Below are 23451 nucleotides of genomic sequence, written 5' to 3' on the forward strand. Positions count from 1 at the left end.
AGAAGAATTATAACATGAAAGGAGAGATGCAAGATAATCGGGGGCCAGTCTGTAAAGAGATTTAAATACTAGTCAAAGAAAATACAATTTAAGCTGGGAATAGAATGACAGCCGGCCAAGTGAGGCAAGAGGGGAGGAAATCGAGTCCCGATAAGAAAGAAGACAGAGTAAATGAATAGAAGAATGGTGAATTGATTTAAGAGGAATGAGACATGAATGGAGAAGACCAAAGAACATAATAGAACAGTAAAATGGTCGAGAGAAGATTAACAATGAGATAAGAAGCTTTGTAGCATGAAAAGTAAGAAAAGGGCGGATTCTACGAATATTATTGAGATGAAATAGACAAGAGCGGGATGTGAGAGAGATATGATGAGCAAAAGAAAGATTAGAGTCGAAATAGAGACCAATATTATGAGCAGTGGGAGAGATAGATAGACTAGAGGGAGGAAAAGAAATAGAAGGAGGAGGAGGCAGTGGAAGGAGAGTATTAGCAGGAAAGAATAAGACTTTGGTCTTTCCAGCATTCAAGGTAAGAAAATGGGAGGTCATTCAGGATTTGATAGCAGAAAGACATGTTGAGATGGAGTGATGAATATCAGGCGTGAAAGACCAAAAAGATAGAAAAAGCTGAGTATCATCAGCATAGAAGTGGTGCGATAGTCCGAAGGAAGAAATTGTAGGGGCAAGAAGCGAAGTATATAGGGAGAATAGAAAAGGACCCATGACTGACCCTTGAGGAATACCATGATCAAGAGGAAAAGATGGAGAAGTGTTGCCACCCTAGGAGACAGCAAAAGTATGGTTAGATGAGTAAGAGGAAAGCCATGATAGAACAGAACCACAAAGACCAAAGGAGGAAAGAGAGTCCAGAAGCAGAGAATGAACCACAGTGTCAAAAGTGGCAGAAAGATCAAGAAGAATGAGAAGAGAGGAGTGTTTAGAGTAACGAGCTGTAAGAAGAGAGTTGAGCCCTCAGGTCAGGGCTGTTTCAGTAGAGTGACGGGGACGAAAACCAGACTGAGTACGGGGAAGAAGAGATAGACCAGACATGAACGAGGACATTTGTGAATAAACAAGCCGCTCAAGAAGTTTGGATAGGAAAGGTCAAGATATATACGATGAAAGTTTTATACAATTAGCTGTAGGTTTCTTTAAAATAGGGATAATGATAGCATGTTTGAAAGTCGAGGGAAAGGTAGATGTAGAGAGAGAAATGTTAAAAAAGGATGCAAGAAAGAGTGCCAAGAGCGAATAGATTTTGGGAATGAGCAGAGACAGGATGGAATCAGTAGGGGCAGCAGTGGGATAAACTTTGGCCAACAGAAGAGCCACCTCAGAGTCAGAGACAGGAGCAAAATTAGAAACCATGTTGGAAGGTGTAGGAAAAGGAGGAGAAGAATTATAGGAGGGTGACAATAAAATGTCCTGTCGTAGAGAGTGGACTTTAGAAGAGAAGAAGTTTGCAAAAGCAGATGCTGATAAAGATGAGTTAATAGAGGGATCAGATGTGGGAGGAGAAAGAAGTCGAGTTAAAGTTTGAAAGTAATTAGTGACTGGTCAACAGTTAGAAGTTGTCCAATGTCCGTGAAGTGAGGAATTTAATTTAGTTAAATGTAATTTCCTTTTGTACTCAGGTCAGACCATCTGTAGGGATCGGTAGTTATCCATTTCCTCCAGATTTATGGGTGCTCTCTTGGGGATCCGTTTTATCAGGGAATATGGCCATATCCGCCTTTGATGTACTATGATGTATACTGTGGAGTCATCACTGATCCCCATCCTAAAATCTGCTCCCATGTGACCAGGGAGCATCAGTTGCTACCTGGTTCTGACCCTGGGGATGTGGGGGGTATTATGAGGGAGGATCACATGGGGGAGACGGCTGTCAGGGTGAAGTGGTTATCCCATCAGGGAGACACTGTATTAAACCCTCCCAAATGAAGAAGAGCCTATGATTCCCTGATTCCTGATGGCTTATTGTCACCTTAAAATTCCCTCTCATTGTAAGACCCAAAAAACCCTTCTTGCAAATCAATCTGAGCAAAACACCCTTCATGCTTCATCCACACATATTACTCACCCAACATCTCATGTCTTTGATGGTTTTGACTTAGAAAAGAAAGAATTCAAAACAATATAGCTTTAAAAAGTAAAAAAGTAAAAACTCCCATGGACTCCAAATCCCAGAAAGCCTAAGTACTGAGATGAGGAAGAGGAGAAAGGAGTTATTTTTGGATTGAAGAAAACACCAAGTTAACCGTGCAGACTAGTTGTTACAATAGCAATCAGCTCTGTGGGATAAGTTAACAGTCTGAACACCTTCAATGGAGACGTTAAGATGAAAAAGAGAGAAGCAGAGCCGGCAAAGCAGGAAGCGGTACCAAAGGCAGAAGCAGACGGAAGCGAAGAGATTCAGGTGCTTCCAGGCAAACCACATGTGAGCACAACTTACCAGAGATATGTGAGACTGGGAAAAGCACTGCAGAGGCTTTGGAGGAACCACTGAAAGACCGGCTGAAGCTGCAAGGCTGTTTGATACGCGGTCTTGATGAGCAGCAGCAGCTCTACCGGTGAAGGAACGTGGAGCCAGTGAGAGAACAGAATGAGGGGGTGCAAAGCAGGGGAAGCCTTCTCAGAGTAAAAGCACTGCTGCATCAGCGTGCCACGATTCAGAGACACCATCAAACACCGGTGAGTCTGCCCATAGGTACTGGGACCTCTGGGGCATGCCAAAAAGGAGATGAACATTTGAAAAATGGTTTTGAATATCGACCAAGTAAATTAGAAAGACAGAATTTTCACAAGTCATCATATAAGAGAAGTAAATATGGGGAAAGTTGGAGTAAATGTTATCACTGGCAAATGAACATTAATGAAGAAGTTGAAAGATAAAATCCTTACGTCCAAAGCGTGCATTTATCTTTCTCATATTAGAGATAGGCATGATTGCTCTACATCGCAGGGTAAATTAAGAATGATATTTTCTTTTATAACGCACCTAATACTGGAGAACCAGTTTCTTAGCGTATGCCCAGGATTCAAGACTGTGTTCCTCTGCGTTGCCTTGCTTGCAAGACGAGCGCGTTGCCCCTGAGCTATCCTCACAGCCCTAGATGCTATTCACAGATGGGGATTTGTAAAATATATATTCCACATATTTAAATTGGTCTGTGATTTCATTTTCAAGATGCCAAGTGAAATGATGTTTTGGGGGATTATTAAAAGTCAACATTTATGTTTTTGTACAGTTGTTTTTAAGTCAATTGCAATCATATACATATTCAAGGCATTTAGGCTTCTTTGTAATCCCACTGAAGTTCTATACAAAATCATCAAATCATCGGCATAAGCAAGGTAATTAGTTGTTCTAACCCTATCTTTGGAGGAAAAGCCGTAGCTTTATTCAGAGCTCTCCACACATCAGCCAAGTGGAGAATAAAAAGGGCCGGGTTTGGGGTAAAAAGACAGCCCCAGAGAGACAAAGATAGAGAGGCTAGGTTAGGCACTATTGTGAGAAGTGAAGCTGGCTCAGTGTGGAGTTCCTTTGAAATATAAAAGCCAGTACAAAATTGTGATTTCCTAGTGAATGAGCAGGATTGGGCCTCCCTCCATTTTGTTACAATGTACAGGCATTCAGCCGAAAACGAGCGAGACTTAGAACTGGAACATTGTTAACTGCGGCCGATGGATTCCAAGTGCATGGGGAATTGCAGATGATGGCTTTGTGTAAATGCCCACTTTGACAAATTCAAAACTGCAACAGTGCACATGGAAATAAAAAGACATTTGAAATCCTGTACATCTGGAAGCTAAAAAGGAGGAATGATGCCTTACCTTTGAAAAATAAAGTTGAATGACAAATTGCCTTCATGAGGAATAAAGAGACTTAATTCAGCACATAAAAATGACAACAATTATAATTGAACCTATTTCTGTTTATACAGTACATAAAGAAAGATTATATTGTGAACAACAGACCCTGGTGCAGTATTGAAAGTTACATGTACATGGTGGGTAAATGCAATATGCTAGGCTTTCAGACTTGTGAACTGCAAATTGTTTTTCTCTATGAGCTGAAACTTGGACCCCAAGACCTTCGGGGCTGGGCCTACCAAGGAAACAGGTTTGGTTGTCAATTTAAATGCTAATATATAGAAAGAAGTAGATTGGAAGTATGTGACTTACAGATACCATGACCAACAGAAATGAAATTTAAGGTCATGTTTCACATAAAAAGTGCATTAGTTCTGAACAAAGACCCTCTGAGAATCTGAACTCAAGACCTTTGGCTAAGGACCACAGTAGAAGAAGTTCTGGTTGTCAATCTAAATGCTAAAATATACAAAGAAGTAGATTGAAAGTATGGGATTCACAGATAACATGACCCACAGAAATGGCCTTTAAAGTCCGGTACCACATAAAATGTGCATTAGCTCTGAACAAAGACCCTTTGGAGCACAGCAGAAGAAGGGTAGGATAAACATTGGCCAAAACAGTTGGCTGTTCACAGGCTCTAGGGGAAATGAAACTACTTAGCATAGCATGTAGTGTAATTGATTGAACACTGAACATAGTTTCCCAAATAATATGAGCATTGTGTGTCCTCTCCATATTCCATTTAAAGGGGATAACAAGCCAGTTAAGACCATGTAAAAAACATTTTTTTGTGATGTACATAACTTATGATTCTGGCATTTTCATAAACCTGAGGAATTGGAAATACTGATAGATTTTATAGACAGTGAAATTACTGTTGGAAGTGTGCAATGTCAGAGTTGTGACTATTTTGGTGCAGTAGCAAACCACGAAAAATGGTAGCTCTGCCCAGGAAGGGCGTGCCGAAAGAAGAAATAATATTGTCAGACTGACTATAAAATGTAGAACCTAAAAATATATATATTCATGTGGTTATCTGAAAGATTAAGGGAGTTCCCACATTGTGAGATTCTTCAGAACACAAAATGTAAAACTCACATGTCACTTTGGGATGACAAATCTTTCTCCTTCCTCGGCCTACATCATACATATCTCCCAACTTCTGGTCCTATCAGCAGCCAGTGGGCTTTTGGTGGGAGGTGAAGGGAAGGTGCTAGCCAATCCTTACTGTGGGAATGATGACCATGTTGGAGAGTTATCAGCACTGTAAGAGGGTATGTTTGCATCAGAACAGGTTTTATTTTTCACTTCATAGCCTGCTGCTGGACTCTAGCGAGAAATAACTAGCAGAGAGTCAAGGAGAGCCACCAGGACCATCAGGGTAAATGTTGCCTGGAAACCTAGGAGCCCTATCTGAGGGAGGACTATCTGGAGAAACCTTGCTGGGGGATAGGCCTGGTGTGAGCTGCTTAGCAAAAGAGGGTCCTAAAAATCTGGATCGCCTCCTGAGCAAGGAGCAGAGAGCTCCCATGTAAGTAGATATGCCAAAGCCATCAAATTAATGAGGAGCTATCTGCCTGTATCCATTTCCATTAGTGGGTAAATGGGGGGTGAAACTGGATAGGCCCTTCACACAATGTATCAAATCTCATTCAAATGATTTCCCCATAGAAAACCCCCCTCAATGTTGAAATTGAATTGTGTTGGGACTGCCTGCCTTAATCCTTTCCATTACATTGTGGGTAAGGGGGAGACACTGTGTATACCCTTAGCACATTTGATTAAAGTAAATCAATGAATTCCCATATAGAGAATCACGGGATGAGTGTTGTTAGAATTTGAAACTAACAAAGTTCATGCCCAGTGTGTTAGAGCTGGTATAGACCATAAAGACTTGGGTGATGGTCCTTCTGAAACCCCTGACTCTTGTCCCAAGGGGGGTGTCCATAATACCAAAACGAGAGGGTGCAAAACAAAATTTCCCCTTTGTTGCCATTTTCATGTGTGTTGCAAAAATGATTTTTCACACTGTAGTCCTTTCCCTAATATTGCATTCTAGTAACAAGCCCGAAATTATTTTTCCCATCAAAATTCCTTTCCCAAGCAGTGCCTTTTAAATAAGAAGCCAAAACGATTTTCCCATTGTGCTCTGGCTCCCTGTAATTGAGACCTGGAGGGTGGGGTTTGCTGGGAGAAAAGTATTGCTTCAATCAAGCCATCCCTATTTATCTTGTGTTATACTGTGAACGTTTTATATTGTTTCCTTTACAACAAAACCTGAATTTAATTCTGACTGCAAATCTCGAAATGCTATCTGTGTGTTGTAGTAACAAAACACTTAGTAGAAATATATGCTAGTCGATTGGTGGAGACAATTGGAATTTGTGATATTGTATCGATCCACTCACGGCACTGGTGGCTGAGTTGTGGTTGTCTTGTTATTCTTGATCCAAACTTAAATAAACAAATATTCTGACTATACACCGGCCTGGTTTCTAGTCCATTGGTGACACAGAGTATTTGTTTGGGTAGATGCGAGACGGGTAGAAGGCACTTCATTCTGTGCCACCTTGCTTGGGGGGAAAGGAATTCCCTGAGTTACGTGTGACTGCCTAATAAACTAAGAGCCAATACACAACCCTGACGAATCCAATGAAATCTTGTACTAGGGATCAACGTCTTCCCCGAACTGTCTAGTCTTATGCTAATTGATGGATCAATGTGCGGTTGTATACTAGCCATTCAAGCATGACCCATGATTTTAATTCGAGCCACAGCTTAGAGCAGTTTACATTGTCGAAGGCAGAGACCAAATCGACAAAATCCAAAAAGAGGACAACATTTTTCTGTTTTGCCGCAGACTGTAAAATTGACAAAATGATTCCATTTAGATTAGTCCCCAATCCTTTAGAAAACCCTGATTGAAAATGTCACACGTATTATATGAGATGGCCCACGGACGTAATCTATCCAGAAGCAATGTTGCTAGGAACATCAAGAGGGGCAGTAAGACAGTAATTTGTTCAATCGTGCCTATTGCCCTTCTTGAAAATAGCAACAATAAAGGAGGATCTCCAAGAAGATGGAAAGTGCAAAATTTCCAAGATGTTATTGAACAAAAGGTGTAACATATCAGACCATAAAAAGGGGTAGCAGACAAAGATCAGACCTGTGGTGAAATAATCCCTTAATTGTGGTATTATGAGGCTCTGGCTGTCGCTAATGCTGCCCCTCTATTGTGTCTGCCCAACAACCATGTATATTTGAAATCTCTTGTGGTCAGTCCACTGCGCCAGCTAGCTAAATTTTGAAGCGATTCAACTGGGGTAGCGGCTTGCTACATGGAAATAATGAATTCCAAAAGGGTCCCAAGTTTGGTATAATGATGTGATTGTTAATTCAAAGTTCATTAGTGCATAGTCCTCAATACATAGTCCTCTTAGTACATTGTCCTCAATACATAATCCTCTACACATGTTTCACCATTCCATTCATGGCTTATCAGGAGGGATCAAACACAAATGTATTGCACCTTTAGCTGCATTGCTTAATCAATTGCCCATTTATACATATCTTCTTTTTGTCCATGTGGATTGTGAACCTTCTAAATAAAGATGTCTTTTAACAGGATTCTCCTGGTCAGGTGGAATTCGCTATTAATGCTCCCATTCACTGGATTCTTGCTCCAGTCTCACAGAATGGTTCCTAGAAAAGGTTTGAACGCCGATCCTGCAAGCCTTCTGGATCGGCGTACAAACCTTTTCCAGGAACCATTCTGGGAGACTGGAGAAAGAATCCAGTGAATGAGAGCATAAAAAGGGTTTGGCCTTAAGAGCAGCATTTGCCAAACAATAGGGCCCCACAGCTTTAGAGAGTTTTAAGTTAGTTATTACCCCCAAAATATCCTTGTGTGTGAACTCAACATTATCAACAGAGTAATGGGGCAGCCTATCAACACTTCTTTGCTCAGTTGGACTGGCATATAGCTCCCTAAGAGCCTAATCTACTTTGTTTCCGATATAGTATTAATTCAATTGGTTTCATGACCTGTGTCCGAGGAGTTTGATATTCCCCAAAAATCCCTATCTTGCTTAGAACAAATTGTTCGAAGCATAAAATGTGAGTCAGTGAGAAATAGACAATGATTATAACATTTCAGTCAGTTGGCATATTTCTGCTTAAGGCTTATTATGATTCCGCTGGCATCCAGACCTCAGTAGTTCTTAAACTACCTAATATTACGCACATAACATTTATGTGTGTGAATTGTAGTTTTCGTAGCAGCATTTGTGTGACCAGCTGTCAATTTAGTAAACAGATCAGAGAAATTGGGATACCCAAAAGTCCTTTCTGGATTTTTTATCAGCCAATGAATCGTAGAACTTTGCTAGAGTGATATGAAATGTAAGTACCATCTTTGATCTCCAATTTGATGGATTACACCCTTTATTTATTTCTAGGTATTTTGAGCAAGGTACTCTGCAGATATTAGTATGCCTTAAAAACAGCTAGGCAGAATGCAATGGTCACAATAAGGAGAATAAACTACATGCATCTGGATTGCAATATCTCATAGAACCTGTGATGTAAAGATATAATCATCTGATGAGCGCTGGGTATGCCGCTGCCAAGTGAAAGGAATATTTGATTCAGAATGTAATTGATTATTTAGGCAAAGGAGGTCCCTGAGTATTTAGTCATGGAAACAGAAGATACTTTATTAGGCAAACCCATGGTAGAATCACAATTTAGATCATCAGCAATCATTATGTTATCAGGGGAGCCCTCACTATATCAGTCACAAAGGTTGTTCGCCATTGTTTCTATAAACCAGGCTCATGCAGGGTAGTTTCATTCCGATATATATTAACAATCAAGAGCCTTTTAGAAAGAAAAGCAGAGCTAGATGCTTTAGTTAACTCAATGGCTAACATGCCAGGGTGAGCAATGTACCAATTCATCCAGGCCGTCCCCGCATCCCCTAAAGAGCTGGCAGTAGAAATACCATAAAGCCATCTATGAAGGGTTTATTGAAGGGTAATTATTTCAAAATTAAAAATGCAAGGTGTGATGGCTCTAGGCTGCAGTAAATAGCTAAGGCCCCTGGTATTCCAGGATAGAATATTCCATGTAGAATCCCATGCATTTCCTGGCCGAGACTCGCTGCCACCCTGAGATAAAACAGAGGGTAACCAAGCCCAGTCGTCTGCTTTAGAGTAAGGATCGTTTTCTTGAGATACAGTTGAGGATACCATATAGACCACACCTAGATCAAATATGAAGACAACCAATGTATTGCACTCAGAAGATTTTTTGAGGGCAGCAAATGTGTAGCTCCTAGAAGAGGTGTGAAATTAGACTATGCACTGCACCTAAGAGAACTCGCAAGGATAGCCAAGGTATTGCAATTAGAACTGTGAAGATAAGCCAATGTATTACGCTTAGGCGAATCATGATGGTTAGCCTAGGTATAACAACTCAGAAGTATTGTGAAGGTAACCAAGGTATCACACTTTTTGTTTCGGTATCACTGACACTTCCTCCTCTCAGGAAGACAAATACTGCGTCTCTCCCAACAGAACCCTCCCATTCTTTGGGGGACCTTCTACTCCCAGGTGATCCTCCCAGCTAATACCACCCCCTGGGTCGGAATCAGGTAGCAACTGCCTTCCACTGGCCACCTGGGAAAAGTCTTTAGGTAGGGTTTTTGTGAGGACTCCGCAGGATTCATCACAAGGCCATCACTCCAACCACACTGAGTGGAGCTATGTCTGTGGTGACTGACAAACCTGGATCCCTGTACAAGTAATAAGGTAAGTGCGCAGGTGGCGATCACAACTGCCGTTCCTTATATATTCATCTCCAAACGGCTGGGGTAATTAGAATGAATGCATTTTTAAAGGGAGCCGCCACATTCGCAGGTACAGTGACTCCTTACAGTCATCATCCCACTCACAGTTAATCACAGATTATCCCGCCATTGAAGCAACCTCATACGAAGGGTGAGGTAAGAAATAGGAGTATAGGAAGGGGGTGAGCATCATGAGGGGGAGAGGCAAATGGCAGATCTGTGTTTGATAAATATGGTCTGACTTCACAGATTGATTAACACACGCTGCTAGAAATAGAAAACCATATAAAGAAGATTTTTACCCTGCCCAGCATAGTTCAAGGTAGGACAGTACACAGTGGCAATACAGACCAATGTAATCTAATTACTATTATAGGTAACATCTTACTAAGGAGAGCAACGCCTGAAGAGGTTGCTCAACCTAATTGAAAATCCAGTGGTTTGTGAACACCCCGAGGTGGCCGCATGCCCATCGTAATCAGGTTAGTGGGCAAGTAAAACATCTACACGCAGGGTCAGCTTCACCAACTGGTCCTGAGGAAGGCAACCACAGCTACAATGTTGTCGAAACGTCACAGTATCCAGAAGGCTATTGATCCCCCTCATTGGGGAAAGTGGTGCTCCACCAAACACATTGACTGAAGATGAAAAGAGAGGAATTGTTGGGTATGAAATAAGGTCCATGGAAGCAGAGACTTACAAGTGCAGAGTGTCTAAAAGTAAATTACATTTATGTGCCAGTAGACATTATTATAAGAATAAAGGGTTTGCTTGAAAAGATTCTGCAAGCAGCAATTTTAGGTTGTGCAATGTATATATTCCTCAGCTTCTTACAGTTAATATACTCTTCGTACAGAGCCACGTGAGCCCGGGAGACTATACCAATTATGACAGTGCGTGGTATAAGACATCTTAAGATTTTTGTGTTCATAGACTGTGGAGCCTCACCTTCTCCACAGACATCATCTTTTTACTGTGTGTTACACATCACCTTCAGTGTAGTGACACAGGGTTGTCTTTTAGACTTCCCAAAACAGACTCCATTTTCTGGATTGACTACTGTCTCCCAGAACATATAAAGTTGCCCTTAACTTTATTAGCCTCTGTAAAACCACAGACCGGGTACACCCTATCTTACATAGAGTACTGGAAAGGGTTAATACCTATCCCTTTTTGACTGTTTCTCTTGGAGCATTGTTTCACTCCCTTTTCATCAAGACTTGGCTGGTGCCAGTGGTAACTACCCTATTTTTCCTACCGTGGTTATCTTAAATAACCTTGGTATTGTTTTAGGCTATCTTGGTAGCCTCGAATTGAAACCCGCTAGACCATATATGTTTTATTTCGGTTCTGGCTGGGCTTATGCACCATTTCTTTTTGTAAAAGTCTTTCTCGTGTTTTACTCTGCGCACAAAACCAGGTTTGGTTCCTTTGTTCACTGTCTTTTTGCGGGCTTCTACGCTGAAGCCCTCCTTAGGCGCCTATATGTATGGGAGGGACTGGATGTGAGGGAGGAGTTTAGGACTCCCTGCACAGGGTCTCCTTGGAGACCCATGTCGCACTCTGAACTGATTGGCTGTGGTTACTCTCCCGGCGGGACAGCCACCCTGCTGTGTGATTGACAGCCAGGCTGTGTGAATGGGGGAAAACTGCATAAAAAGCAGGTATCTGGGTCTGGAAAGGCAGAGTCGCCACTGGAAAGAAAGAACTGACGAGGAGCTGGTGGAAGAGGACCCCTAACATGACCGAACCGCCGGGTGAAGCCCTGCTGCAGGTCCGAATCTTCAAACTCCAACGACCGAGAAGATCCTCCAGGAATCTTCTTCCCCTGAGCTGGTGGGACCAACCAGTTCAACCAAACAGCAAGCCACGATAGCCTCCTCTGGTCGAATTCGCTGTACAGAGCTACAGTGGGCCAGATAGCCAGGAAGGTCGGACCCAGTTTGGGTTTTAAGGAACGCACCTTTTATTTGTTGCTTTGCTCTGCTGCTGGTTTCTTCCCTGGGCAGTGCAGGACCCTCCAGTCTTCCTACTTCATGTCAGTCTGACAGTCGCTTCAGGAACCGTGAGCCTGCAGGAACTGCAAGAAACGTCCGCCTCAGCTACTTTGTCTTTCCCTCCCTTTTAAATTTCTGGAGTGCCATTTTGCTCCCACTTCATTTGTGAGCTTAACTTGTCTGGAATCTATTTGGAGTGGTGTGGTGAATTAAGAGTGTGATTTTTAAACTGCTTTACTTTAGTGAGATGTTATACAACTGATGTGTTTGTAAATGTATATTCTTTTACTCAGAAACCTTGAGGCAGTGTTTGTTTGAATCAGAGTAATTGCTGTCCTTTGTGTAACTATTGATACTGCTCACTTGCTCTTTAGATACGTCTGGCTGCTCAGCCATCGTTACCACTTTTTCTGTGTAGTACAGGCTTGTACCAAAGGTGAATTTGTACTGTCACTTGTAGTCTTAATTGTGTGTGGTATTCCCAAAGGGTACTGCATATAATTCTGCCTAACAATAACATACAGCCATAACGGCCCTCTCGAGAGGCTTATTATTATTAAGAGAGAGCCTCAAACCAGAAGTTATGGGATCAGAAACTGACAGATGTTCCTTAGCGTCATGCCTTGTAGGATGAGCTGCCATTCCAGCATAATCTGAAAACATTTGAAAAAGGTCATACCCCAAAGACAGTAAGGCAACAGTTTCCAACAGTAACACGTCATATATGACCCTAGTGCAAACATGAAATCAAAACAATGACTGTCCTATACTTCACAACAAATTCAAATTGATCAAAGTCTTTAGAAATTAAAGTTCTTAAATTTGGGACACCCGACAATAAGTTAAAAATGTTACATTTGTTGAAAACAATTTCACAGTTTTTGTGTAGGACATATTCCAGACATTGGAGCCCAGTGGAAGCACTGGCATACTAGCCTGAATTAACAGTAGTTTTAGAAAAAATGGGATTAAACTCCATTACAGCCTCCTACTTTTGTTGGACTTTCGTACAAACTTCATCGTTGTCTGGGCAATGTATTGAAGTGAATCGATCAGTGTTGTCACACAAAAGAGGGTTTTGGTCCAAACCATTTGAATCTGGTTGCACGGGGGACGGAAAGTCCTCATAAACAAATAAATGTAACTAAGTGTCATCAATGGCCTCAGGTGCTGTATTAGGCTTAGGTTTATGGCAAAAGGAAAGAATTGACCTTTGTTTGTTATGCAGTACTACAGGCCTGCCAGCATCCTCTCTTTAAGATGTTAATGCAAATGAAATCATGTTTCCTTTAAAAAAAAAAAAATAATTTTACTCTTCTTCTGTATAGTAACCGGAGAGGCTAGTCCCTATACTATGATAGGCTCCTAAGGAGCGTCATCTAACAATTTAGCAAAGCACACAGATCCCTCCACACTTTGCCCAATCCTTTTCATATTATTTGTTGTTCATTTTTAATGTTCTTCATTTTATTCTTTTTTTGAGGTGGCTTTTTTCCCATTTCTACTAGGCGGTACGGTGACTGAGGTTTTCGGGCATGCTTAATACAGCGGTGTGAAAGCATTGTTTTTGTTGTTGCCTTGCTCTAGATCGCCATTTATGGAACCATCCCGCTTTTCAGACTGATTTGAAGCAGCAGAGTCGTGATAATTACATAGACCTGAGAAGGAAACAGCAGGACTTGAGAAATAAACTCTTCTTAAACCTGAGAAAGAGGGGGTACCGGTCATGTCTGATCCAGAATTATCCTTAGATTGGAAATTAATGTTACCATTCTCATACCTGAAATAAAGCCCTAGAGAAATTACATTTTAGAGTTAACAGTTATTAGAAGGTCTTTCTTATATCAGTATAGATGTTATCGTAAACGAGAACAAGTGCTGACAGCGCAAACTTTTGCACCGAAATAGTGGCACCCACTTGAAGGGGATTATGTAATTCAGGCAAACTCTGATAGGAAACATGGGAAGAGTTATTATTTGCTGGGGAGTGCCTCCCAAGAATTGTCTCTTAATAACCTGGGAACAGCATGAAGAGGATCAAAATTTGGAGGTATATCGTCGGTATAAAGCCAACAATTAAGAAGAATGACAGACTCCTTTGATGAAGGAGACACTTTATCTGTTGTAGGTGTTTGAAGATTTAACTCAAGCCCTGTTGCAACGATGCAGCCATTTTGGAAAAATGCTCAGCCTTATCATCCTCTGACAATTGTGTCTCTTAACTCCTGGCTTGGACCCAATGTCCAAAGGGAGCAATGATAAATCAGGATGGGAGAAAAAAAGGTCTTTAGATGGCAATGACTTCAGAACAATTTCCTGCAATATCCCTCTTAGATAGGTGGCGCCCCCCCCAACACCTAGGGGCAGCTGCACCACCAAAGAGGGATAGTTTAGTACTTCCTGGGGTTTTCTTGCTGTTTGAAGGACCGCTTTTGTAACGGAACGTTTCCCTTCTTGTATCTTGCCAGACAGCACTGCGAGCTGACGGTAGCTCCTGCTGTACGCTACTCGCTTCTTGCAGGAGGCAGAGCTTCCCGTGGCTATGTGACGGATCACATGACTCCATGTCACTATTTATTGACGGCCCAGCCACCCTTGCGGTGTTAAGCCTGCAGCGGGGACAAGGGTGCAGCATTGACAACACTGTTTGTCTGCTGTTTGGCTCTGGGAGGCGAGAGGAGACCCTGTGTGTAATCTTGGTGCAGTGGCAAGTTTTTGCACATACTTCAACTGTCAAGCAAGAATTCTGCAATTCTGGTGTATCAGCCTATCAAGTAGGTCACTGGGAGACTGTGGAGGAGTTCTTTTTGATCCCAGGTATTGTCCTACAACTACTGCTATTTTTGGCTTCAACCTTGTATGGTTGCTAATTGGGTCCTTTTATGTGCATCTACACTCCGAAAGGAGGGTCCACTCGTGGGTTATTGCTTTGTTTAGTTGGACATTGGGGAGGAGAGACGGACTAAGGCTGCTCCTCAAGCCATCAGTGTTCCCAAGGCAGTGCAAATATAATATATATATTTTTAAATTCATGCTATATTGAATCTACTATTTACTGAATGTCGTATATATTTTAATATTCGGGCAAGTGCTTTGGTAAAGTGTTTTGGGGTGCTGTCTCGCTGTCTAGCATTTTAGCTTACAGCAAGGCTGTATAGTGGAGATAAGTTTTATCTATTCAAAAAGTGTTTTTGTGTTGTGCTTTGGAAAAAATGTCTTATTTATATTAGTTTACTATCTATTTATTTGTTATATAGTTTGGGATAACATGCAGTCAAGACTACCCTCCCTGAAAACGGGGATGCCTCTATCGATTCAACCAGTTTGCCCTAAATTTTCTGGTAACTCTGTAATTACTGTCCAAAAGAAACCGGCACTCACTTTGTGTTCGACCCTGGTCTTAAGCCGCTACCGCAATGGCAATAAACTACCCTTTAAAGGGTCGCCATTGCCTGATATTCGGCAATTCTGTAAAGAAACACACAAGGTCACTAAGTCTGATATTTTGAGTGATATTCCACCATTGCAACCCGTGTGTCTGACTAAGGCAGCGCAGCGTAATTGTTTGCCATGTTTTCACCCTAAAGTCAGACCCCCTCCTCCATCCTTGCCTGTGTCGTGTATTTCTCTATCTGACAGTGTGCTTTTACATAATCTGCCGCCCTCAGCCCCTGTTCCTCCTGAGGCCAACCCAGTTGCTTGTGTGCCTTCTGATGTTGCGGTAATTCATTTGGACTTGAATGAGTCAGAGTTTTCCCAACAATTACTACCTAAGCGATCTCCCCTGAACTTGTCACACTCTCCAGTTATGTTCTCAGAGATTGATGTTAACTGTTCTGCCATTGAAGCTTCATACCTTGTTCCCACGCCATGGCATGGTGCAGAGCCAATGGCGTCACCTGTTAAGGTAGATACGAAGTTGCAACCCAGAATATGATCAACTCACCTTGTCTGCTATGTATGTGTCACTACAAACGTTATCTAAACTTTTGACTCTGTAGTTAAGAATATGTGTGATCATTCTCAAAAACTGGATACAATTCTAGCATGGCAAGAGAATGCTACTTCTCTACTTCAAGCAAAAAACACTCCCGTTTTTAGGCCTGATGAACCAAATGATCGCCCTTTGGCCAAAACTGCCTCGCTGGGTATTCAAACCTCATTTGAGATATAGGTATCTACTCGTCCTAAATGTGCCCAATCTTCTATGGCCCAGACTCCTCTAACTCTGGAGGTGCCTCTCATTGAAGGCATTATATTGAACACTATGGATCCCGCCATTTTACCTCCGGTAACCTCTGTTGCCTCTCTGCCAAGTGCTGGAACTAGTTCGTCAGGGAGTGTGCCTTATACAATATTTACCCCTAAAGCCCTCTCTGACGTTTCAAAACCTCCATCAAAACTCTTGTGTAAAAAACCTAAAAATCAAGCTGCAGCTAAGAGGAGCAGCTCGTCTAAAACGAAAAGGTTTCTTCGTAACGTTCTTGCTCCTCAAAAAAGTGCTCTTATTGCTTCTACGGCGGTATCCAAAAAATATCACCAATTGGCCACAGCACGTCTATCTGCCCCTGTTTCTGTGGGCTTATCCAGTATTCCATCTTATGCCCCGCTTGATGCTTTGGTAGAAGCGGAAGTAGCAGTGGATGAACTCTCCATTACTAAGCTAGTGCCGGCCAAAGTCACTCCGACAGGCCCTTCCTCCGTAAATGAACGAGGCATGACCTTACCCCTGGATTTCCATCGGCAAGAAATTCACTGTGCGGTTGATACATACATGGCTGGTTTTGCTCTGTCTGCTCAAAACCGGTAATCTTGCACTCATTTATCTCCACCTAATTGTCTACCAAAGCCAGTGGTGTTGTCACCTCCATCAGTGACATCTGGCACGGGTGGACCCGCCCGCCCTTTTGACAAGCCAACGGCAGCCTCTTTATCCCTACCTGTATCTCAGGTGTTCTCTGGTGCATCTAAACGATCCCTTTTGGCGGAACTTTCCGCTGATCTCCTTGAATGTTTGCAGGTAGCTTTGCAAAAAGAAATTAAATCAACCTCTCCCAATGTCCCTGTAACCCGGCGATTGGAAAAGGACCCCCGCCCTTTCAACCTTCACAAAAGCGACCAGCCAATTTTTGCCTGGTCCTTAACTGCAAACCACTCCCATGTCCACAATGTGTTTTAAACCGCAACTCCATCTTGAGTATTTTTGCTGATGTACTAGCATTGGAAGACATTAGCTCACATGATATAAATTTGGTGGATTTTTTTGATAAATGCAACACGCATGCAGTATGTGTTTGGATGCAATCACGAGTAATTCAGAATGCTATATGGTCTGCTTGAAGTCATTTGTACGAATTGGGCTTTGTTCTCTCTCTGGAGCCTAATGACAGTGCTCAATCTCTCAAGCAGCAACAACCCCCCATTACTACTCGCTACACTAACTATGAAAGTCGTTCCCAGGAATTGAGAGGACCAAGATTACTGTCTGAGTCTCACTCTCAGCATTAACTAGTCCAAGTAGTGGAAGTAAGTACATTTTCTGTCATTAGTTGAAACTCTAGGGGTTATTCCAAGCTTGTGAATAATGATAGTAGTTCTTTGGGTAAATACAAGCTAATACTGCTCCAAGAAACTTGGCTCACCTCTGACCCGATTTGGGATGCTCATGATGTGCTCACAATTGCGGCAGGTAAAGGTCTATGTGGCAGACCCTTTGGCAGCCTACTTACTGCAATTCAAGCTGATATTAACTCTAGCATTACCCCTTGGGCCTCATCTAACGCTTTTATCCAAATGACCCAGTTGAAATTGGGTCAAACACCATATGCCATCATACATTTATACTGGAACCCGGCAGGGATCTCAGATGAATGCTTCCTAAAAGCCCTAAACGCTATGTTGAACTTAGTTATTTTGGACGGTTCTGTCCACAAGTTATTAATTGCAGGCGATTTCAACTTCGATTGTATTTGCTCTAACAACAAGGACAAATCGACTTGCATAAAAAAATGGGCTCAATTTGCAAATCATCATAATCTTATCAGGCTTAATGGAGCATTCAGTTCTGATATCTCCCCGGGCTCTACCTGGTCTAGAGGTGTTTCCTCATCCATCATCGACTATATGTATACGAATGTAAGTCTATTTTCGGATATTCTAGATTTAGAATTTGTGAAGTCAACCATGAGCGACCTTATTCAATTAACTGCCCATTGGCAGTATTGCATTGATCCCAATTTGCACAAAGATTGGATTCTTTCCATGATCGTTTGTCCCAGAAGATTGTAAGCCTTCAGATAAATTGCAACTCCTCAAACTTTTGCTATTCTGATATGATCCAAGCCTTTCGGTCCTTGGGGCCTAGCTCCTTGTCAAGTTCTGCTCATCATCAACCTACATTACATGTTTTTGATAATGAAATTAGAGAGCGCAAACTTGTGTTTTGGCAGCAGAAAAGAGAAGCACAAAATCTGCCAGTTCATATTAGTTATAAACATCTCATAACCCTGAGAACTAAGTACAAGAATTGGGTCATAGCTAGGTGTGCCTACCTATATAAAAGTGATAGTCAACAACTTCTGGCCGCATTACAAAGCAAAAACATTGCCAAAACCTGGGCATTCCTTAATCAAGCTACGGTTGGTCCTCAAGCTGTCATGCAAGTCAATGAAGTCTCAGAATCCGCCTGGCTTGCGCATTTCTCCGACCTATATAAAGTTCCTGATGGCGGTATATCCTTAGAGTCCTTATGCCCCCCGTCCACCTTTCATTGAAATTTTGATCTGGATGACATTCTTTTTTTCATCAAAAAGGCCAGTCGGTCCGGTGCTCGTGGCCCGGATGGACTCTCTTAATATGTTAAAAGCCCATCCAGAAATCTGGGGTTGTATATTGTTTCGAATTTTTTGTCTTATCATCATGACTCAAAAACGTCCACCTACTTGGACACATTCCATAATTGTCCCCATCTTTAAAAAGGGGACAGGACCGCCCCATCCAGTTACAGGCCTATAGCGTTACTGGACGCTCCAGGAAAGATTTTCTCTCGTTTAATCATGAGAGATTTACATCAGTGGATTGTGCAGGCCAAGCTCAATGACCCTTTTCAGTCAGGTTTTGTGGCTGTGTTAGGCACCATACCCAAAATCATTATACTACACTGTAAACAGACGCTGTTTCTAGCCTTTGTTGATTTTAAGGTTGCATTCGACTCCATTGATCGCACCCTTCTTTATTACAAACTAGTCAAATTTAATTGCCCACCCTCCCTGCTAGCTCTGATAACACTGCTACATACGAACACTTTTATGCAGGTTAGATTAGACCTGGGGGGCAATATGACCTCGAAATTTCATACATATAGAGGGCTGAAGCAAGGGTGAATTCTGGCTTCATCAATCTTTAATTTGTTTATACATGATCTGGGTGTAAACCTTAGTAAAATCTTGAGTGATCCTCCCAGCTTAGGCACTCACAAGATTCCATATCTTTTTTACGCAGATGATTTAATTCTCATTTCCAAAACCCATACTGGCCTACAGAAACTCTTAGATGCACTTGAGTCTTATGTAGATCTAAATCATCTAAAGATTAACATCAACAAAACTCAAACAATGCTATGCAAATGGCGCTCGGGTTGTAAAGTTAAACCCTTCAAGTGGAGTTTGCATAATGTTCCACTTGAACGGGTGTCCAGCTATAAATATTTGGGAACGCTAGTGGTAGACACTCACTCAAGCCCTGAGGTTGACTTAGAAATTACTGGCAAATTGCGGTCTTTAGTTGCCCAAGCAAGAGTACTCATGGGCAAATTTGGAAAATTCACAATTAAAGATGTGTTAATATTTTACCTCCAGAAGGTTCTTCCAATCCTAACCTATGGGTCTGAAGCTCTTGCTCCTAAACCTGCAGCATGGTGGGACAAACTAGAATCTTCTTTTTGGAAGCAAGTTCTACACCTACCCATGTGTACACCCTTACCTATAATTCGTGTTGAATTAGGTTCTTTATCAATGGTTTCCTATGTCACCTGGAAATATTGCGCTTTCTTTCGAAAATGTCTGCTATCATTGGAGTGTCTAGATATACTGGGTAAGGTGGCAACACATTTACTTATGCAAAATCAAACATTCTCTCAGAAGTGGTGTGACATTACCATGAATGCTTTATCTGATGCTTCTGTTGAACTAGATTTGCTTTTATCTAATGAAGCCCGAGCAAAACTGAAAATTCATCAAAATGACTGGTGTATGACACAAAACCAATGCCTAAAATATAAGGCCTTTGATCGAAGCCTATTTGGTCATAAACTTTTTAGAATCATGGCTGATTATTTGGCCAAAGCTCCTTGTTCAAAGCTTCGACATAAGTTTCTTCGCTTCCGCTTGAATCTCTGGCCAACCCTAGATGTTTTGGCGCGTAGGAAGCAAATTCCAAATGTTGAAAATCAATGTCGGTTTTGTAAAAATCCTGTCCAAAGGGAAACATTGGAACATTGCCTAATCCATTGCCCACTATTATCTATTATCCGAAAGAAGTGCTTCAAAAATGTCTTTGAGAATCAGAATGTGTATACCCAGAAAAATATGTGGCAATGTATCTTTACAACTACTTCTCTTTCAGTAAAGATAGCCACCGTACAATTTCTGGATGCTATTTTTCCTGATTCGTAATAATACTGTACTCTGCTTTCTAATATCATTATTCTGCTTGGCTTTTGAACAAAGTAATTTTTGGAGGTGAAATTACTTGTAATGAATTTTCATGTTGTTATTCTCTACTCTGTTGAGTGGTCATGATATTCATGTAAAGATTATAGAAAAAAAAAGTACTTCCTGGGGGACAGATGAGGTAGCAGTAACCAGACAGAAAATAAAAAATAGATAGGTTTGTCCACCCATGTGTGTTAAAAAGTCCATCCTAGATCTTCACCCAGAGATGGTCTGACTCTCCCAAATGGCTCTGAGTTCCATTCAGCAACACATGGGGCGGGGGGTTTAACCTGCCTCACAGGACATGTATTCAGTTGCCAGTGAATCTATGGCTTTAAAGGGCATAGTCCTTTCTGCAGAAAGAGGTTTCCATTCAATCCAACAATGAGCCAGCCCGAATCTAGGGTCATAGTGAGTCACCCTTCTACCTGAAGTCAGACACTACCCACCCACCTGCAAACCCAACTGGAACTTGAAACATCAACGAAGGGAGGAAGAAAGATAAGAGCGATATTTTACCCTCGACAACCCCTGTTATAAACCGTTGCTTTCTGTTTTGTTTCACATGGTAATTGGCAAAGGCGGATTTCACACAGTCTGAGGCTTGCTCTGTCATCTAGTGCAGTAGCACATTCACTGCACCTTTCTTAACAGCGTAGGCGGCTGGCTTGACCCTTATTATCCTGACCTACATTTTCACAAAGATATGTTGGGATAATTATCCACTTCCTGGCATGGTTTTTCCAGCACTAGCTCCTCTCCAACACACGCCTATACACCTTTACCTTTGGAACCTCTGTATGTTTTGTTATGCCAAAATTGTGAATGTTAAAGAATTGTATTTTTGGGAATATGCACCAAAAATGCAATTCCTTTAAATGTTTGAATTGAAAATACAGCATACGATCTTTAATAAACAACTTGAGTCACAATGATTCTACAAAAAACAGGTAAAAAACACATGCATGTTTATGGCAGCCCAGATCTTTAACTCATGTTTGGACCCTCAGTGTACTGCGCAAGTAAATGAAAACCAGTTAGTAACAATAGATGTCACTGTAGACGGGTTACATTTACTTGTCCTTCATACTTAAGCAATAACCCCTGAGCTGTGGGGCCATTGCTGCTTCAGGTAATGCCCCAGTGCCCATAGTTACAGGCCTGAGCAAAGTGGCTTATTGCTATTAGTACTCCGGCCTGTAAGACCAGGGTGCTAGTAGCCTATTTTCTCAGTTGGCGACGCTCTGGCGTTGAGCAACTGAAAAAAGAAAAGAAAAGAAAATGCCTGCCATGGAACGGGATCCGTAGCCTATTCTCCCTTTCTGGCTGCCATTAAAAGGCGGGGGGGGGAAAAAGTAAACAAAGAAGATGGCCGCCATGGAACGGGAGAAAGGACTACAGATAGGAAGGGACTATACGTAGTCCCTTATCCCTTTTCATGGCGGCCAATCGAACATTGAAGGCGCTGGGGGGAAGGGCTTTGTCGGGCTGGTAACGACTCAGTGAAAGCAAATGAGCTTGCTTGTTACAAGCTCATTGTCCCTCAAGAACAACACATGTCAATTTAATCCACAAACACCAGCATTTACTCAGCAGCACATGGAATGTCCGTTATTTTGCAATGGACTAAGTAGGAATTCACTCGCCTGTTTGTATTTGCCTTTCTGTCAATTATACCAACAGATGCATTACTTCAACTCATGGTTATTGTTTATTATGCGTGTTATTAGTTACACTATGTGTTAGGTACAGTGATTGTGATCGTGTATTCATTCAAGTGATCTTATTTTATAAAGGAAAATTTTAAATGAACAGAAATAGCTAGAGCCATTGGAGGGCGTTTTTTTCATAAATGACACAGTACATCACAGAGAAACCATCAGCATGGCACCTCATCTACAACACTTCATTACCTCTGAGTTTAAATTGAAAGGCTATTGTCACTTCAACTGAAGTTTCGTCAGTGAGTACCCTAGTTGTATTTGCACCAGTGTTTTATTTAAGTAAAACCCACCTATGTGAGAAGGGCATTACCAGTCCAGTAATGGCGATGCAGAGTTACAGGCTGGCGCAAGGGATTACAGGGGAAGGGATTCTAGGGTGTACTGGCGCATAGGGCAGTCGGGAGATTTCCCGATAGGCCTCTGCACCCTGGGCCTCTTTTGTGTGGTGACCTATTTTATTTCCAAACTTTCTCATAGGGAAAGGGATGGGCTTGCTGAAAATGTGTAATATGGGGTCACTTTGAACATTATTTACAGGGCCTCTTTTGTGTCCCAGTCGACGCCTGGGAAGGGTGCATGGGATGACACACGTGTTGCACGGAGGGAAGATGGAGGCCTCACGCTTCGGAGGAGGCTTCGATCGGGGGCAATACCATGAATAATAGGCCACATTTTGAGCTTCCTGATTGGCTGGGAGGCCTCCTGAACTCCTACTCCACCCATGCTAATGTAAATTCATAACCTAAGTTTGCTAAATGTTTTTACAAACAAGCAATTAACAGTCAGTAATTCAATTGTTTGCCTTACATTGATTTTCGTGTTTCTTGATTTCTGTTGCAGCTCAGCCTCCCCCACAAGGAGCAACGCAAACAGGTATCTGTTCAATTGCTTGCTGAACATTGAAAAAAATGACCTTAAATTGTCAGCTACTTAGAAACTGGAATGCAACACAGAGTGCCCAGTAATTGCCATTTATCTTTAAAGGACAGCATGTTTCTATGTGTTTACCAAACAAATGAATTAACATTGATCTGCTTCACACACATGCCAAGGTTGACATCATGACAAAGCATGCTGGCCATTTGAAACATTGCAGGGAAAAACCCAGTCTGCAAGTGACTGCTGGCACTGAAGTGCTTCCACAGGAGACCCGGTACATGCCCTGAAGTCTACACTTGGTGCTACCTTACACACATGAGCCTCAAGAACTCCCAGTGGTTGTTCTCAACGATATACTATGAGCATTGACTTTTAGACAACTGTGACACCTATGTCTGTGGATATCTACT

General features: G+C 41.9%; 1 protein-coding gene across 2 annotated transcripts in view; it reads left to right on the forward strand.

The window, feature by feature from the left end:
* LOC138567406 (lipopolysaccharide-induced tumor necrosis factor-alpha factor homolog) overlaps window positions 1-23451 on the forward strand; it is a 327246-nt gene that overhangs the window by 175314 nt on the left and 128481 nt on the right. For both annotated transcript variants that reach the window (XM_069645579.1, XM_069645580.1), the window contains one exon: window positions 23003-23035. In XM_069645579.1, the coding sequence (XP_069501680.1) occupies window positions 23003-23035 (33 nt within the window). The remainder of the gene's footprint in view (window positions 1-23002; window positions 23036-23451) is intronic.

This window comes from Ambystoma mexicanum, chromosome 2p, assembly GCF_040938575.1.
Source record: "Ambystoma mexicanum isolate Mex_15411 chromosome 2p, UKY_AmexF1_1, whole genome shotgun sequence".
Lineage (NCBI taxonomy): Eukaryota > Metazoa > Chordata > Amphibia > Caudata > Ambystomatidae > Ambystoma > Ambystoma mexicanum.